General features: G+C 36.6%; 1 protein-coding gene across 2 annotated transcripts in view; it reads right to left on the reverse strand.

Annotated features, from left to right (window-relative positions):
* CRYBG2 (crystallin beta-gamma domain containing 2) overlaps nt 1-20599 on the reverse strand; it is a 298904-nt gene that overhangs the window by 169062 nt on the left and 109243 nt on the right. For both annotated transcript variants that reach the window (XM_053706977.1, XM_053706978.1), the window contains exon 2: nt 20358-20475. In XM_053706977.1, the coding sequence (XP_053562952.1) occupies nt 20358-20475 (118 nt within the window). The remainder of the gene's footprint in view (nt 1-20357; nt 20476-20599) is intronic.

Raw genomic sequence — 20599 nt, forward strand, 5'->3', positions numbered from 1 at the left:
TTGTGTGAATATAAAGTTCTATGTATTATATTATTTTATTATATTAAAAAGGAATGGTATTCTTGTTCAGTGTTTTATTATGTGCTTAATTATGTGCAGAAAGCTACTAAATCCATGTTCATATTTAGACCATTGGGATGTAATGTTCCCAATTGGTAAATCCAAAAGGTCTCACGTTGGCGTAGTCTATTGTACCTATTATATAAATTTGAGGGGGGAATATATTCTATTGGTACAATGGAGAATATATTAAGATTCCCCTGATGTACTGAATGGCAATGTTTTGGAACACTATGATTTTTCAGTTTGTTTTTCATATTTCTATAGTGTTCGTTCCATCTGGTTCTAACTATTCGACAGGTACGCCCTACGTACTGAATTTTACATAGTTGGCATGATAGAAGGTATATGACATAGGAGGATGCGCATGTCAAATAATCCTTTATAGAGAAACTAATCCCCGTGGTATATGATATAAAATTACTGGTTCCTATTTCAATAAATTTACACATTCTGCATCTCTTATATTGACATTTAAAAACTCCTTTCTTTTTGTTATTATTCACTTTCTTTCTAATGTTTGTAAGAGATCCTTGGATTCTCCTAGGTGCTTGGTCTTTTTTGTTGTTTTTAGCATTTATTACAACCTTACTAGGGGCCAATAAATTCTTTAGTGTGGGTGCCCGTCTAAATACACATTTTGGTTGCTCTTCTAAATTTCTACTAAGTATTGGGTCTCTCATCAGTATGCCCCAATGTTTTTTAATTATAGTGTTAATCAATTTGTGATTAGTATTATATTGGGTTATGAACATACTGGTGTTATTTTTGTTTTTATTTTCATTTTCTTTATTTTTATCATCAATAGTTTTCTTTTGAAAATAGTGTTCCCTATTATCTGTTTTGGAAATTATAACAAAAATAAAAACAAAAATAATAATGGTAACAATTATTATCATAAAGGAAGCTACTATAAAAATAAAACAGTGGCTCCAGACACGTACCCATATGATTTGAGACAAAAATTAACTGACAATAGGGTCTATCACAATAGAGAGGACAACCAATATTTTAACAGGAGGGAAAATAACCAACATTATAATAGTCATAGGAACTTTGAACAACTTCCCTTACAGCAAAAAGATGGTCAAATTGCTACTACATCCTCATATCCTGAAAGAACTAGGATTTCCAATACACACTATGAAAATTATCAAACCCCTGTTAGACCACTATATTCAGATAAAGCAAGAAACACTGATTCACACAATGAACACTCTCATTTTTTAGACAGACGTCCAGTACCAAGATACCAACAAACGAACATATCACATTATCTCGAACCCCTCACGACACCCCGAATCTAAAAAACAAAAGGGGACACGTAGAAGAGGATCCAGAGGACACAGTAGAGCCTCCAAAGAAAAGAGACTACAGACACTAAAAAAGGGATTTATAACCTATCGTCTCACCATTTGAGTGATGACGAAATAAGAGTTTTGGGAAAAGGGCTCTCATTTAGTCCATCTAACAAACACAATTTGTTTAATTTATTCGTAGACTTGAATAATTTTACACGAAAATTATCCCTACAGAAATATTTTGCTAGCAAAAAACTTAAAGAAATAAATGCAACGCCTATCCTTACGGACCAAATGGAGAGTAGAATAACAACTAATATTATATACAGTGAACCTGATTCATTAGCTGAATATCTATTGGATGATTATGTACACACCTCTTTTAAAAAGAAATCCAATTTTACACCAATATTGACAGAAAATGCACACATTGAACTGTATAAAGAATTAGTCCTGGAAGACTTCTCTAAACTTCCTAAAAAAATCTATGGGAGACATAATTTAAATGTAGGTGAGAAAATTGCTTTAGAGAATTTGAAGAAAAACCAAGAACTAGTCATCCGCCAGGCGGACAAGGGGGGGGGGGGGCATAGTATTGCAAAATATTTCAGACTATCTGTTGGAAGCTAGACGTATTCTAGATGACAAAGACTATTATAAAAAACTTAAAATAGATCCCACTGATGATTATACAAAAAATTTAAAGGGTATTGTAGAGTTTGGATTCAAAGAGGGAATCATCAATAAAAATGAAAAAGATTATCTGATTCCAATAAAACCAAATAAAGCTTTTTACTATCACCTCCCAAAAATTCATAAAGACCAAAAAAATCCACCTGGTCGCCCCATTATTGCGGGTATTGGGAGTCTAACGGACAACGTATCAGCATACGTTGACTCCTTCTTACAGAAATATGTGATTTCCCTAGAGTCATATATTCGTGACTCTTCAGATCTTCTGTCAAAACTCAATAATTTACCCTTAAACAACAAAAATTGGCTATGGATAACAAGTGATGTTAATTCACTGTATTCCAACATCCCGCACAATATGGGTTTGAAAGCCATTCAAGATGTACTAGAAAATGATATATATATGCCATATTTGCAGAAACAGTTTATTTTGCAATTAATATCATTTATCTTAGAACATAATTATTTTCTTTTTCAAGATGAACACTACTTGCAGATACGAGGTACCGCCATGGGCACCAGGTTTGCCCCTAGTTTCGCCAATTTATACATGAGTAAATTCAAAAACGAATATATATACAACTCAGATTATGGGGCAAACCTGGTGTTCTATGGGCGGTACATTGATGACCTCATTATCCTTTGGAATGGTGAGGTCTCTCTAGCAGAATCCTTCATACAACACCTCAATCTAAATAATATGGGACTCACATTTACCAGTTCAATAGAAATGAAATCTGTAGTGTTTTTGGATTTAAACCTAACATTTTCCAAAGATGGTGGGATTGAATCGAAAAATTATTTCAAAAATGTGGACTGTAATAGTTACCTAGATTTCTCTAGCAACCACTATCTTCCTTGGAAGAAAAATGTCCCGTACGGACAATTTAAAAGATTGAGACGAAATTGTAATAATATATCGGACTACAATATGCAAAGTCAAACACTTATTGAAAGATTTATAGAAAAGGGATATCCAAGAGAGCTAATAGAGAGAGGTTATACAAGAGCCAAAACAGATAATAGGAAACACTATTTTCAAAAGAAAACTATTGATGATAAAAATAAAGAAAATGAAAATAAAAACAAAAATAACACCAGTATGTTCATAACACAATATAATACTAATCACAAATTGATTAACACTATTATTAAAAAACATTGGGGCATACTGATGAGAGACCCAATACTTAGTAGAAATTTAGAAGAGCAACCAAAATGTGTATTTAGACGGGCACCCACACTAAAGAATTTATTGGCCCCTAGTAAGGTTGTAATAAATGCTAAAAACAACAAAAAAGACCAAGCACCTAGGAGAATCCAAGGATCTCTTACAAACATTAGAAAGAAAGTGAATAATAACAAAAAGAAAGGAGTTTTTAAATGTCAATATAAGAGATGCAGAATGTGTAAATTTATTGAAATAGGAACCAGTAATTTTATATCATATACCACGGGGATTAGTTTCTCTATAAAGGATTATTTGACATGCGCATCCTCCTATGTCATATACCTTCTATCATGCCAACTATGTAAAATTCAGTACGTAGGGCGTACCTGTCGAATAGTTAGAACCAGATGGAACGAACACTATAGAAATATGAAAAACAAACTGAAAAATCATAGTGTTCCAAAACATTGCCATTCAGTACATCAGGGGAATCTTAATATATTCTCCATTGTACCAATAGAATATATTCCCCCCTCAAATTTATATAATAGGTACAATAGACTACGCCAACGTGAGACCTTTTGGATTTACCAATTGGGAACATTACATCCCAATGGTCTAAATATGAACATGGATTTAGTAGCTTTCTGCACATAATTAAGCACATAATAAAACACTGAACAAGAATACCATTCCTTTTTAATATAATAAAATAATATAATACATAGAACTTTATATTCACACAAATGGATTATTATTATATTCAAATGTTCAAGAATATTCATTTGATGTTCACAAACATTTAAAGAATTAACTTTCACAAAATTAAACACATAATAAATCACTGACACTGAGCACTTATATTTATTTATTTTATGTAAAAAAACTTTTTAGGACACATATATTAGAATACATATCAATCACATGGAATTCATTTATATAACATATTAAACATATATATAAAACACTATTGTATAACAAATAAATACATATAAACAAATTAATTTAAGGGTATGAAATTAAAATAACTGATTACGTTGCACATTTTACACCCAGCACTATAATATTTTAAATCACTGAATTATACATCGCTACATCATTTTTTGATGTATCTTTATTTGTATTTTTATTTTATTTTGTCTGTGATGCGATAAATCAGTTCACACTTAGGATATCAAATTGTATATATCACTAGGGTAGTTGAATTTATAAGTGAAGATAGTGGCCAACCAACGATATATAGTGTTGTGTTCAAATGCACACTCGATGTAGAGGAAATAACAATGATAATAATAGATGTGTGTTTAGCGCATCGGTTCTGATAGCCAGCGTCTACTTTGTTTATACATTTGCTATCACACCTATCAGAACAAATCTATGATGCTGGCGTAGCTCCAATCAAACATAGACACAAAGGAGGTGTGATATTATACCATAGGTAAACCCCCCTATGATCACTGGATACGTCATTTCCTAGTAACACCAATAGGAGGCAGTTAACAGCACATACCTACCGGAGACGTTGTCCTTGGTAACACCTATGAAAACCGGACACGTCAGTGTGCAGTAAAAGGTTTGATTAATCTAACGCACAACAACATAGTCATTGCATATTTATACTTTGCACAATGAAACTATGTAGAAACAAACTAACGAAATAATAGATGTATGCCTTCAAAAAAACTGTGAGAGGGAAGTTATGTTTAGATTAGAGATGCGCAGCGCTTATAACTATGTAGATATCCATGAGAGCGCCATTACAGAGGCTAAGATATTTTTACCAAGTGAGTTAAGATACAAAAGGTAGGATGAGGATTGATCTAATAATAGGGATCGGATCTGAATGTAAATATTGATTCTGTTTTTTACTGGTTATTAAATGTTTATTAATTGCTGGAATATCTCCAATACACTTTTAAATATGCTATAAATTGTTTATAGACAAATGTATAAAGAATATTGCTGTATATGATGTTCATATGTATGCAGGAAATAGTATTGTATTAACTTAGATGTGACATGAATGTTATTTACAAACACCTGGCAATCATGTGACCAATTAAGAGAAACCAGGGTGTGTTTGTTAAACAGCCATTTTTATTGGTTAGTATAGGGTATATTAAGTAGCAAGATTTGTATAGTTTTATTCAGCCTGAGGAAACAGTACATGATACTGAGAAACGCGTAGCTGTGTTTTTAATGTGTTAAAATAAACACTTTTATTGATACATACTTGCTACTTTGCTTTTTATTTGGATATCCCTGCTTGGAGTAAGCCTCCAATTACCTGAGGAATTATAGTGCCTTCCTGACATCCACACACCTTAACTTTGCTGGTGACTACTATCTTGGCTGCTGGGAGCTTTAGCCTGAGAGGAGAGTTTACCGGACAACTCTGAGGTTCCGGTCTGCCCAGTCAGCACCACATCTTGGTGCTTTCCTACACATGAGTGCATTTGAGCTGCAATTTGTAATATAGTACATATTGCTATCGCACAAACCTGAACAACAAGATCGTAGGCTGCGATGTCATTTGGCAATGAAGAAGAGTGTAGCTTAACCTACTGTAAAGCCATCAATATGGTGTGTAGGTTTATAGCTGGCAATGTGATTATTTGTAGAGAAATAACAAAATCTGCCGTGAAAAGTAGGCATGAAGGGATGGAGCCATCTGACTAGTTTAGCTGCTGTGTGGTAGATGTGTCTGGATTAGGAGAGATGAGACTTCATTTTTGTAGTATATCATATATCATTATCTCCTCATAATACCATAGGGGCTACTCATGAGCCCATAAATGCTAATGAAATTATTACTTGAGGAGGTGGCATTTGAGGTGGCCTCTCTCGGCCAAAGCTTACAAAGGGGGGGAGGGAATACAATGGGCAAGAGCCATTATTGGAGGGATGGGGGGGAGGCGGAGCCGACCAGGGTAGCCAGGAGAATTAATAAGGGGAGTAAAGTTAGGGTATGTAGAAATGAAATGGGGACCGTTTCATAAGAAGGTCGACTTTTGCGGGAGGGGCCTCACAAATAATTTAGTTATGTTAAAGTTTCTGTCTAAATGTGAGCGGTGTACACTAATGTGTGATGTTATAATGCTGTTCTCAACAATGTGGATCCCACAATTTGTCATAGTAGTACAGAAAACGTAATGCTTATCTGCCAGGGCTAGTTTAATAGTTGCAATTGCTCATGAGATGGCATGCAGAATACATTTAACTAGAATCATAGTCCATTGGGAATGGAATATAGCTTTGTGCAGAACAGTATGCAATTTATGCTCCTGGATTTAAAAAGTTAATATTAAAATGGCTAAGTTAAATGAGTTTAGCTAAGGGTTTGTTCTCCGGGGGACTCAGTGTTCCTATGATGGATGACAGGACAAACTGTAAAGCTACATATCTGAGTGTTCTTCATATAACCTCGTTATGTGAAAAGTTTCTACAGGTGTGAAAGCAGTATAAGCAACCACGTGTTGAGGAGTTGGGATACTAAGAAGCTCCATAAGCAGATCTTATAATTGCTCGAGAGATGACATATAAGATACATTTAACTAGGACTATAGACTAATTGGGATGGAATATAATTTTGTTCAGTGTATTATGTGATCTGAGCTCCTGAGTCTAGAAAATTAATAATGGGTAATTTAAATGAGTTCAACTGAGAGTTTGCTCTCTGGAGGACTCAGTATATCTAAAGTGGACGACAAAACCAATTCTAGAACCATATACTTGAATATGCCCCAAATAACCTCGTTATGTAAAAAGTGACCTTATATCCCATGATGTTTACAGAATGCATTTAGCAGGGAAATGTATGAATGTATGACATGGGGACGACTTAAAGGTGTATGAATATTTGGTATTTTGATGTATAGAGTCCCTCTATCAAACTTTTATCAACAGGGGTTGTGGAGAGATTGGGGCTAAGTACCTGCAAACATAAACTGAGGAACAATCACATAATAATGACATTGCTACTAAAATAACATTGGGGGGATATGAAACTGCTAGTTATAGTGGGTATTTCATGTCTCAATTAACATAAAACAGGTTATCCTGAGCTTCCTGTGGGTTAGTACAACTCCAGGACATCAGATATATTGAGAACCTAAAGGAGAACTAAAGGTTGACCTCTATACAAGTATTATGTAGCTAGTTCATATTGTGCGGTAAGGTCATTTAGCTCCAGCTATCTTATTGAATACTTCTATCTTCCATTAACAAATGTCATTAGTAAACAATAGGTTAAACATATTCTTATGTGTCTGGTGATGTCCAAACATGGAAATCTAAGAGTAAAGGAAATGACTAGACATATATAAAACAATGCTCTACTACACTATATACTTAAAAGGGACATGAAACCCAATTTTTTTCTTTCGTTATTTAGAAAGAGCATGTCATTTTAAACCACTTTCTAATTTACTTCTATTACCTAATTTGCTTCATTTTCTTGATATCACTTGCTGAAAAGCATATCTAGATATGCTCAGTAGCTGCTGATTGGTTGCTGCACATAGAGGCCTTGTGTGATTAGCTCACACATGTGCATTGCTATTTCTTCAACAAAGGACATCTAAAGAATTGAGCAAATTAGATAATAGAAGTAAATAGGAAAGTTGTTTAAAATTGCATGCCCTATCTGAATCATGAAAGTTTAATTTTGAATAGACTGTCCCTTTAACAAGGCAAAACATCAGGCATGAAAACATTATAAACAAAACAAAACCTTGCTACTATCAGGAAACATATGAAGGTATCATACCTCTCTAACATAAGCATATTATTAAGGTTGGAATATGAGTTAAGTCAGATATTCTGAAAACAATAAGATAGTGTCCCATTTCACATGCTAAGAATTTGTCCATTTAGCCAATGCCCATTCTTCTGAGAAGTATAAATTGAAAGTCACTGTAAGTCACTGAGGGGCACCAACTATCATCGGTTGTTGTGCTATAGTGCCTAGTCTGGGTACATGCACTACGAGAATACAGTCCCAGAAGAAATCGAGGCCCAAACTCCAGCAGTCTAGAACCCCAGCAGTCAGAGCCGGGCAGAACCCACCTCTCCAGCTGGGTGGGTAAGGTGTATGGGCCGGTAGCAGAACCAGGAGCAGAAGTAGCTGCGGTACACCCCATCTCTACACCATAGGACCCAATTGCATGAAAAATTGTAAGGAGTAACTGACCTCCGCGTCCCAGGCTGTCACTCCGGGGATCCTCTTGAAAGTGCCGCTTCCGTAAGTGCGTAGGTTTCTCTCTCCATAATGGAGGGCCGGCAGCATTCCTCCACCCTGGATCTGTAGAAAGTGCAGGAAGGGTGTCTTGCATGTATAGCAAGGTGGTGCCCGCATGGTCCTCAGTTAAGTTCACAAAAGTTAGCTGAGGGCTCAGGGGCTTTGCGGAGCGGTTATACCGCTCAAGTTGTTCCATATGACAAAGCTCAAGCCCAGTATCGGTCGGCCAGGGTGCAGCCGCTGTGGATTTCCTCTGGGTATCGGGGTCTAGTGTGTCAATCTGTGGGCTATTAGGTGGGACCATCGGATCAGGTGTAGGAGTGAGCTAATCTGTGAGATCTGATGTGCCGTCAGTGATGTTCAGCAAAGAGGGGTAAACCGCAGTCTCAAATGTCTCCCAATCTTGTGGCCGGTGAGGTAACAGTGCTGCCAGCTTATCTCTTATAACGGCCAGGTCATGCTTTAACTCGCTGTAATAGGTTTGAAGGGATTGTTCTGTTTTATTCTCCCATTTATCCAGAAACTCCATTCTGAACTAAAATGGCGATTCACGCCCTTGCAGCTATACACTTGGTACCGGCTTTAGGAGCTGTTCTTCTGTAAAGCTTGTTTTTAGCTCTCTCAACATATAGGAGACCATGTAGGCTCGATGAGAACTCAAAATAATTTCTGAGAAGGGATCTCCCATAGGTATATAATTTCACTATATAGTGCTATAGTGGAGCTCCAGAGATACACGTCTGTTTACTTAGCTAGTCGGCTCCGCCCCCCTCAGTCACATCTTTTTAATATGCTCCAACTCCTTCTGAGCCCTGTCTCCCTAATGAAGATGTTGAAGTTGTCCACAGCAGCCACTGTAAAATCTGTCCTCAGGGACTAGATCTACTCAGCTAGCCTGCTTCTCTGCCTTCTGTAACTAAAAGGGAGTCTCTCAAATGTATACATTTTAATATCAAAGAATGAAAACACAATTTTACGGAACATACCGTAATTGTAATATACGGTAAACAGTAACAAAAGCATATAGCAAACTACCAAGTACCGGTAGGCCTACCGTTACTAAATATTGTTTGCAGTTCATCAATTAAAATCCTTCGAAGTCAGTGTCCGAATCCTCTTCTGCAAACAGTGCAATTATGTCATCTTGAGATTCTGCAGTATCTAGCTAAGGATTAACAGTATCATCTGTCTTATCCTCCAAATTTTCAACATCTTCGTAGACGGCATCATCTTCGGTCCCATCCATGGCATTGCTTATGCCACATTTATGGAAGGATTTCTGGATCTTTAACCCAACGACAAACAACAGTGATATCAGGTCTCTGAGGCAGGCCAGACTTGGCTGTTGTTACTGCATCAGACCATATCCAATCGGCCCACATCTGGCGAAGTCTGTCTTTAAATGGCTTGTTAAGACAAATGTTGAGCGATTGAAGTTGTGATGTCAATCCACCAGGAATAACCGCAATGTCAGTGCACTTATTGCTGACAGCTGATTTGATGCTGTCTTTAAGATGTGCACTAAACATGTCCCATACCAGTAATGCTCTTTTGCAGCGCAGACTGCCAGGTCGACGGCACCAAACATTATCAAGCCAGAATTTCAGTCCGTCTTCATCCATCCAGCCTTTTGGTTGAGCTCTAACGATGACACCAGATGGGAATTTTGCATTTTTTGGCAGAGTTTTTCTCTTAAAAATAATCAGTGGTTTTAGTTTTGTGCCATCAGCCATGCAGGATAGAACGACTGTGAAGTGAGTTTTCTTATGACCGGTTGTCTTCACAAAGACAGTCTTCTCTCCTTTGGTATGAACAGAACAATTTCCAGGCAAATCAAACGTCATGGGTGTTTCATCCATGTTGCCAATCTGACCAAGTGCATAGTTGTGTTGCCGTGAAGTTTAAGAACAAATCTGTAAAAGCTGTCAACTTTTTCCTCAAGATCCTTTGGCAGTTTCTGAGATAGCTTTGTACTTTGAAGTAACGTTAAATGATGCCGTTCCATAAAGTGTGTACACCAACCTCACCAGACTTCTTGAGTTTCAATACTCAGAGACGTATAGCTGTTTGTGAAATGGCATAGCCGTTATTTCTGTGCTTCCTGACCCTATCATATAAAGTTGATTCCAGTTTTGGATCTGCAGATGATAACCCTCTGCAGGTCTTCTTAGTCCAAGGCATCATTTCTAGATCTGTTTTCTTTTTACGCCAGTCACAAACTGTACTCTCTGCTATACCAAACTGACGCACAGTAGCAGAATTATTGCTTGATTCTGCCACTTCATTAACATTTAGCTTAAATGACGCATCATATGAAGAGTGTTGTCTTTTCAAATTATTTTTAATGGTTTACGGTAATTAAAGAAAATTTCAGCAGTCTGTGTACAGTACAGTAATCTGATCTCTGTACCATAATATCCAAAACTGGAATAAACTTTATATAATATATGCTATACATCTCCAAGCTGTGAAACTTAAGAAGTCTGGTGAGGTTGGTGTTAATTTGAATTTTGTAGCTTCAGCAGTAAACCGGTCACGAGAAGGCTGATGACACAAAACTGAAAACACTATGAAAAACTCTGCCGCAAAAATGCAAAATTCCCATCTCTCATCGTTAGAGTTCAACCAAAAGGCTGGATGGACAAAGACGGAGTGAAATTCTGGCTTGATAATGTTTGGGACATGTTTAGTGCACATCTTAAAGGCAGCATCAAATCAGATTAAATGAAATGTCTTGAATATACCACGACCCCTCCAATTTGTATCTTATTCTATGTCTAAAAAATCTTGCATTATACTCGAGTATCTACAGTAAATTACAAAAATGCTTTTATTCAAAACTGAAATGCATCCATGTGGATTACAATTTTGGCTTTAAATTATGTTTTATGTGCATATTTAATATAATTTATTCCTGCGCAATTTAAATACAAATTTTACATTTTTTATAAAATACTATTTTTGGTGAACAATTTTGTTACGATTTTTGATGCACCTTAAAGGGACACTGTACCCAAAAATTTTATTTCGTGATTCAGATTGAGCATGAAATTTTAAGCAAATTTCGAATTTACTCCTATTATCAAATTTTCTTCATTCTCTTGGTATCTTTATTTGAAATGCAAGAATGTAAGTTTAGATGCCGGCCCATTTTTGGTGAACAACCTGGGTTGTCCTTGCTGATTGGTGGATAAATTCATCCACCAATAAAAAAGTGCTGACTAGAGCACTGAAACAAAAAAAAAGCTTAGGATGCCTTCTTATTCAAATAATGATAGCAAGAGAACGAAGAAAAATTGATACTAGGAGTAAATTAGAATGTTGCTTAAAATTGCATGCTCTTTCTGAATTACAAAAGAAAAAATTTGGGTTCAGTGTCCCTTTAACAATACATTATTTTCCTGTGTATTTTTGTGTGAATGGTTTAATTATTCTCTTTGTATTATTTTTAAATTATGATTTTAATTGTACACTTTGTAATGTATGTGGCTCCCTCCCATACAAAAATGCAATATACTCCCCTCAGTGAGACTCCCTGTTTTTAGAGTAAAAATAGATAATTCCACCACGGAAATACAAGTACTGGCGAGCATTCTTATATAATATCACTAGCCCAGAGACCTTTAGATTATCAGGCCCATGATCTCCTAACGGACTCAGCTTGCAGCTAGAGATGCCAGTGTCACGCTGCCCTAAGCACTGTTTCTGCTCACTGTGGACTAAGAAAAGAGGCACATGCTAGAGTTAGTAATGAAGTGGGCATGTGGAGTGGCATATGAGGGGTGTGATTCCTTACCAAGGAGCAGAAACCTTGAGAGGTCACTTTACTGTAACAAGGTTTAGTTAATGTCATGCAGCCTGGAAATACTATATGCAAAATTTAAGGTGCAGCTGGAGCCGGGAAAAAGCGGTCTGAGGGAACAAGTGTCTTTGGGTCTACAAATCTTTGTTGAGCCCTGTTTTAGGGTGTTCAGGGTTTTACAATGGACCCTTTTATCCCTATATAAGCACTATAACGGGGCAATGATTAGAGCCCCCTCTTTTGCTTGAAAATGGCAGAGGAATCGCATGTTTAAGTAGGTATCAGATGATCACCTGATATAACTATATATATATATATATATATATATATATATATATGGCAATGGTTTCACTATTACAGAAATCTCAACTCTCTCTGAAGTTCAGTGAGTCTCCCTCATTGTAATAGCGGCTCCCTGACACCCGCAAATTAAATGCAATCTCCCTTAAACTACAAGTACCATGATCCAACATTGTTTCTTTAAGGAATGCCTCTAGTTGCGGTGATGTCATCGAGCAAGAAGGTGTTGTCACAGCAAGTCTGTCTTCACTTTTAGCGTTTTGCGTGTCTGCCACCCTCCCTCCTGCTGTTTGGAGGCGGCAATAAGGCTCTTGGTGGAGGAGAAGAATCAGCAACAGGCAACTTCGGCTGCAGCATACGCTGAGTGAGAACTGAGAAAGGGGGCAAAGAGAGTGCACCCCTTTGAGGGAGGAGATAGACACCCCTGCTGTCAGGACCTTATCAAACTGACTCTATTGTGAGTACAAAACATAACTTCAAATAGCCTCTCAAACTCAAAATCACACATGCTCCCAGACACAAAATCCGAAAGTCGTACATGGACAACTATACTGAGTACTTCACAAGCTGGGACTCTATGGAACCCTCAAGGCATGCATCAGTGATCAAAAATCCCCCACTGATTTTAAAGGGACATGAAACTCAAAAAATTTCTTTCATGATTTGGACAGAGCATACAATTTTAAACAAATTTCCAATTTACTGCTTTTATTTAATATGCTTCCATCTCTTGTTATCATTTGCTGACAGGTTTATCTAGGTAAGCTTAGGCGTTGCAGAGAACCTAGAGAACCTAGGTTCTAGCTGCTGATTGGTGGCTGCTGATATATAACGATTGTTATTGGCTCACCCATGTGTTTAGTTAGAAAGCAGTAGTGCATTGCTGCTCCTTCAACAAATGATACCAAAAAAAAGAAACAAATTAGATAATAGAAGTAAAGTAGAAAGTTGTTTAAAATTGTATTCTCTATCTGAATCATAAAATAATATTTTGGGGTTTCATGTCCCTTTAATAAAATAAAACACAAATACTACCTTATTTACTACACGTAATTAAACTTTGTATTCTAAAATATTTGAGCATTCAACAAGCACACAATCAGTGGAAAATAGGTTTGTTGAATGTGGTTGTGCAATAAAGCTACTTTTTTAATGTCAGTTTAGAGGGAAGCTACTTTAATGATAAGTCTCTATCTTATTTAGGGTTTCAAGGTGTCCAGTATATAACCGTGGGGCGCACACAGCGCTGTAGCCGGTGAAGTTACCTCCCTGAAATGAATTTTTGCATGTTGGGATGTCTGCCATTAAAATGAATGGGTCCATGTTGTTATAGCTGTCATAGCAGGGATGATCACATGACAGTAACTGATGTGTTTCTGGTGTCAGAACTAATATGTTTTTGGGAGTTTAAAAAACATTGCAAGCATGCAAAAAAATTAAAAAATGGTAAAACTGGATGAGTGTACAAATAGATAACTTGTACAACTCTTTTTGGGTAAGTGCTTAGTTTGCGAAAAAGAAAGAAGTATTATGATTTATATGTGAAACCAGGGGTCAAGTCCAGTGGGAACACATGGGAATGGAGTTCCTGCACTATTTTTCCAGAAGGAACTAAGTTCCCCCTGGACAGAGAACAGAAAATAATCATTGCAATTAAAGGTGTTTGTGAAACATTTTGAAGTAGGATAAGCCCAATTGCTTTATTTTATACACCAATAGTATGTGCAGTCTGTTTATCTATGTTAGTGTCTGTATGTCTATCAATTTATGGTCAGCAGACCAGGTTCTCTGCAAAATGCTGACGTGCAAGATAATGAATTTGCTGCAGATTCAACCTTACCAGTTTCATTCCAAAGTGTAAGGGGTCCTGTTTTGCTTTCAATGTTACTGTGCCCTCATGCCTCCTGCTTCCTCTACCAGTGTTACTTGTTTCACATTTACTTGGTATAAATGTTAATGGTAACAAAAAAATGACACTCAAATGCCTTGTGACCATAATTTTACTTAAAATCACATTATCATTAATTTTTACTGCAGAGTGAGTACACGCACAAACATTATCACGATCATGATATCATATGTTTACATTACAGAGCCTTACATATCCTGATAGCCAGGGAGTAACATTTCCTAATTTTTTTCTAAGGTTCTTAGCTTTTTGGATTATTCTACATCATCTATATACAAATGCCCCTTCAAGTGTTCTAAAAAGTGTGTGTCTGGCTTCTCAGTATACAGTATCAGTTGAATCCTAAATTACAAATAAAATTTCACCCCTGTCATAAAAAAAATTAACCATGGGTGTTCATCCTCAACCATTCAGCCCTTCATTGGTTTTAATTTTCTTTCATCAACCAGAGTGTATAGATTATATACATATAAATACAGTGTTTGTGTGTGTGTGTGTGTGTGTGTGTGTGTGTGTGTGTGTGTGTGTGTGTGTGTGTGTGTGTGTGTGTGTGTGTGTGTGTGTGTGTGTGTGTGTGTGTGTGCATAAAACAATATTATTTGTGAGGTGGTGGAAGTCTTGGTGAGTTCCCAAACTTTTTTTTGTAGGACTTGACCCCTTTGTGAAACTATTCAATGAGTGTAGCCAACTAAAAACAGATTCAGCACAGAGGTGTGAAATATCTGTATATTACTTTACTTTTAAGCTTTTTAAGAAGACTAGAATAGACTCTAAAAACCATGGAAGAAGAAAATAATTTGCTGTATTATACTAGTGATAAATAAACTAATCCACTGTGTTGTAGTTCAGATAAACTAATGCACTGTAATTGAGTGTTGACATTCTGTTGTATAAAATCTGCTGATCATTCAGATTTGGAGTGTCTATAAGGCAGAAACAGACAGACTGGTTGTAAAGCCCCATGACTTTCCATGTTAACTCATCTGTATGTTTGTTAGACACACATATATATTTATATATATATATATATATATATATATATATATATATATATATATATATATATATACTACCGTTTTGTTGTTTTAGCATTACATACACATGTGGTATGAGTTTCATTCATTGGAATCTTGCTAATAAGACCATCTTTTAATCACATCATTCCATTCAAAATGCCAAAGATCACAGCATTTGACAGACATAAAATAGTCCTTTTGCATCAGCAAGGACACTCTCAAAGGGAAATCAGCAAATAAACTGGATACTCAAGATATGTCATTCAAGCTGTTATAAAGAAATTTAAAGAATCAGGAGAGGTCAAGGACAAAAAAGGACTGGAAGGCTAAGAAATTTTTCAAAATCTGATGAGAAGTTTCTCAGAGTTTCTTCTTTGAGAGACCAGAAGAAGTCCAGCAAGGACCTGGCTCAGCATCTGGCAGCTTCATCAGGATGCCAAGTTGATCCTTCTACAGTCCAAAGAAGCTTGATCAGGAATGGTCTTTGTAGAAGGGTGACAGCCAAGAAACCACTTTTTTGGAAGGGGAACAGAGTGAAAAGGTTAAGATATGCTAAAGCTCACAAAGATTGGAATGAAGATCAGTTATGGAGTGACAAATCTAAGTTTGACATTTTTGGGTCCAATCATTGACAATATGTGAGAAGATGAGTTGGAAAGAGGTGGAAGAATGAGTGCTTGTGGCTTTCAGTGAAACATGGTGGAGGGTCTGTCCTGGTTTGGGGCTGCATTTCTGCCACTGGTGTTGGTGATATTATCTGAATTGATGGGATCATGAATGCTAAAAAGTACAGACTGGTTTTTATTCAGTATGCCATTCCTTCTGGAAAGCGCATGATTGGGAATGGTTTTGTTTTTCAGCATAATGATCCCAAGCACACTGCTAATGCATTGTAATCATATTTGGAGAGAAAAACAGCTGATAAAACACTGACAGTCACAGACTAGCCTCCACAGAGTCCAGACCTGAATATTACAGAGGCAGTATGAGATCACCTGGACAAAGAAAGGAATAAAAGACAACCTAAATCTAGAGAAGAACTCTGGGAAGTGCTGAAAGAAGCCTGGTATAATATGCCAGAAGATTACTTCAGAAAACTTCAGGAAAGTCTCCCCAAAAGAGCTTTAGATGTGCTTAGTGCCAAGGGAGGTCACACTAAATACTGACTTTTGCCTGAGGAAGCCATTTTGTTCTGAAAATTGTGTTTTTTTTATATTTTGTGTACATATTTCATGTATTTTTCTGTTTGTATCTTAATAAAGAGACCAACAATAAACATGTATGGTCATTAAAACTTTGCTAAAACAACAAATCTGTTGGTGGCCTAAGACTTTTGCACAGTACTGTATATATATCAGAGGGGGTGTATATATATATATCAGAGGGGGTATTTTTGTGTTTTAATGGCAATCTATATTGTCTATAATTAAATATAAATAAAGCATGTTATAGCTAGATTATTTTAAACTTTCTAAAACATTTTATAAAGAAGCAGTAAGGGTAAGGTAGGGGATTTGTGATGCAGAGGGCAAAATGTTTCTTTGACTGGGCGGACAAAAATTGTTAGTGATCGCTATAACATTGTTATGGAGCTGCTGATGTTTGTGAACAGCAGTGGCAATTTTTAGAATTAACTATGGCCTAGATTACGAGTTTTGCGTATTGCCGCTGAAAAATTGGCCATTGCACTGGAATAGCCGTTAACGCATATTACGAGTTTAGACGGTATAGCTATACCACAATCATTTTAGCCTGTAATGCAACGTCCATTCTGCAATCAAAAAAATTACATTTGAGTGCGGTATTTTCCATAGCGTCATATTACAGGTTGTGCGTTCCAGCTAAAATGCTTGCCTCACAGCCTATACGATCCATTCCGACCAGTAGTTATGGATTATGCAAAACAAAAATGTTTCACAAAACTCATAACTAAAATGTTACAAAGTACACTAACACCCATAAACTACCTATTAACCCCTAAACCGCCACCCTGCCGCATCGCAAATACTATATTAAATCTATTAACCCCTAATCTGCCGCCAACTCACATTGCAACTATTAAATAAACCTATTAACCCCTAATCCGCCACCCACCCACATCACCAACACTATATAAACCTATTAACCCCTAATCTGCCGCGCACCCACATCACCAACACTAAATAAATCTAGTAACCCTAATCCGCCAGCCCCTCACATCGTAACTAATAAACTAAACCTATTAACCCATAAACCGCCGGCCCCCACATGGCAAAACACTAAATCTAAATTATACTATTAAGCCCTAAACCTAACACCCCCCTAACTTTAAATTAAAAGTTACAATATAACTATCTAAAAGTAAATAAAACCTTACCAGTGAAATAAAAAAAAACAAGATTAAACTATAAATTAACCTAACATAACTATTCTAATAAAATAAAAAAACTACCAATTAAAATTCCTAAATTACAATTTAAAAAAAACCTAACACTACGAAAAAAATAAAAAAGCTAACATTACAAAAAATAAAAAACACTAAAATTATAAAAAATAAAAAAACTCTAAGCTTACAAAAAATAATAAACGAAATGATCAAAAATAAAAACTATTACACCTAATCTAATAGCCCTATAAAAATAAAAAGCCCTCCCAAAATAAAAACACCTCCTAGCCTACAATAAACTACCAATAGTCCTTAAAAGGGTCTTTTGTAGGATATTGCCCTATGTTAAACAGGTCTTTTACCTAGAAAAAAAATCAAAGTCCCCACAACAGTAAAACCCCCACCCAACTAACCCCCTAAAATAAAAAAACTAAGTCTAAATAAAACCTAAGCTACCCATTGCCCCTAAAGGGGCATTTGTATGGGCATTGCCCTTAAAAGGGCATTCAGCTCTTTTGCTGCCCTTAAAAGGGCATTCAGCTCTTTTACATCCCTCATCTAAAAAAAAGCACCCAAACTTTTTTTTAAAAAAACTAACACTAACCCCATAAAATCTACTCACGGTTCCTAAAGTCCGGACATCCATCTTCATACAGGCGGCGACATCTTTATCCATCGTGGGGGCGTCTTCTATCTTCATCCCGACGGCACAGAGAGAAGCTATCCATGACCAGCGATGACATGCTGCTCGGAGCGTCCTCTTCATACGATCACCGCCGTACACTGAAGTTGAATGCAAGGTACCCGTTTAATAATGGCGTACCTTGCATTCCTATTGGTTTATTCTTCAAATTCAAATCAGCCATTAGGATGAGAGCTACTGAAATCCCATTGACTGTTCATATCAGCCAATAAAATTTCAGTAGCTCTTATCTTATTGGCTGATTTGAATTTGAAGAATCAAATCAGCCAATAGGAATACAAGGTACACCATTTTTAAACGGGTACCTTGCATTCAACTTCAGTGTACGGTGATTAGGTGCAATTGTTTTTATTTTTGATAATTTCGTTTATTATTTTTTGTAAGCTTAGAGTTTTTTTTATTTTTTGTAATTTTAGTGTTTTTTATTTTTTGTAATGTTAGATTTTGTAATGTTAGATGCTAGTTTTTTTTAATATTGTAATTTAGGAATTTTAATTGGTAGTTTTTTTTATTTTATTAGAATAGCTATGTTAGGTTAATTTATAGTTTAATCGTAGTTTTCTGTTTATTTTACAGGTAAGTTTTTATTTATTTTAAGATAGTTATATTGTACTTTTAAGTTAAAGTTAGGGGGTGTTAGGTTTAGGTGTTATCAGTTTAATTTAGTGTTTTGTGATGTGGGGGTCCGGCGGTTTAGGGGTTAACAGGTTTAGTTTATTAGTTACGATGTGGGAGCTGGCGGTTTAGAGGTTAATAGGTTTATTTAGTGTTGGCTCCTCACCTACCCTTTCTGTAAGGGGAGGGGAAACTGAGGTAATATAAGCAGCCATTAAGCTGTTCTGTAACAGTAACAGCCTTTAAAGCAAGTATGTCTTTTCCAGCCAAAAAATGGAAATATTTAACAGCCATTATTTTAATAAGTTTAAAAGGTTCTAAAAATAATAATCCATTTATGTGTCCCTGCAACAAGCAAAACTTCAATAAATAACAAAATTCTAGATAAACCATTAGCACTTCAAAAGTCATATTTTTGTTGAGCTAATGGTTTGAAATGTTCTACAATCAGCTCTCTAGCCATAAAGCACTTTTGTTATAGTTAGACCGTGGTTTGATGTCTCTGTTTCCGTGCGAGCCTTCAGGCTTGCCGGAAACAGAAGTTATTAAGCAGAGGTCTAAAGACCCCTGCTCCATAACTTGTCCACTTGCTCTGAGGCCGCGGACAGAAATCAACCTGATCGAATACGATCAGGTTTATTGATACCACTTGCTAGCAGCCGACTGGCCGTGAATCTGCAGGGGGCGGCATTGCACAAGCAGTTCACAAGAACCGCTTGTGGAATGATAAATGTTGACAGCATATGCTGACGGCATTTATCGATGTGCGGTGGACATTATACCCTACATCATATCATGTCCGCTCGCACGATAATAAATTGGCCCCATTGTGTGCAATTCCCATTGGGTGTTTTGAAGGTTGGATAGGGTTGCGTGCTGCCCACCCATACTGGACAACCTGTAGGTGACTGAACATTGCTGGTAGACTAAGTCACACAATGGTCCCTCCAAAAGGCTCTACCACAGGCTCCCTCTTGGCCAGCCATACTTTATATATTTGTATAGACTTTACTGGACAACCTGCTGAAATAGTGGATTGTTTGGTTGAATACACCTGGCAACCCAATGCGTAGCGTATAATGGACAGGGTTATGGATACCATTGTTGGAAATTATTAATACTCCCGTTATCTAAATTAGTTTTATCTTAAATGTTGCTAACTATGATGTGAGAGTATCCCAACCTTTGTTGACCTTGAGGCCCTCCGGATGACAGGATCTTCAGAGCTGGGTGATCTGAGCTGTGGCAAGGTTTGTGCTGCATCATGTATCTCTTCCTGCCACCTGTCCTGGGCGTCATTCCTGCAGAGACCAGCGAAAAGAGGTTAAAGGGACGTTAATCTGTTTTGTTTTTTCTTTGTTGTGTCTTAAAGGAGACATTTTAACACGTATCACAGTTTATTTTTTCTTTGTTGTTTTTATTTTC

This window comes from Bombina bombina, chromosome 3 (assembly GCF_027579735.1).
Source record: "Bombina bombina isolate aBomBom1 chromosome 3, aBomBom1.pri, whole genome shotgun sequence".
NCBI classification, from domain to species: domain Eukaryota; kingdom Metazoa; phylum Chordata; class Amphibia; order Anura; family Bombinatoridae; genus Bombina; species Bombina bombina.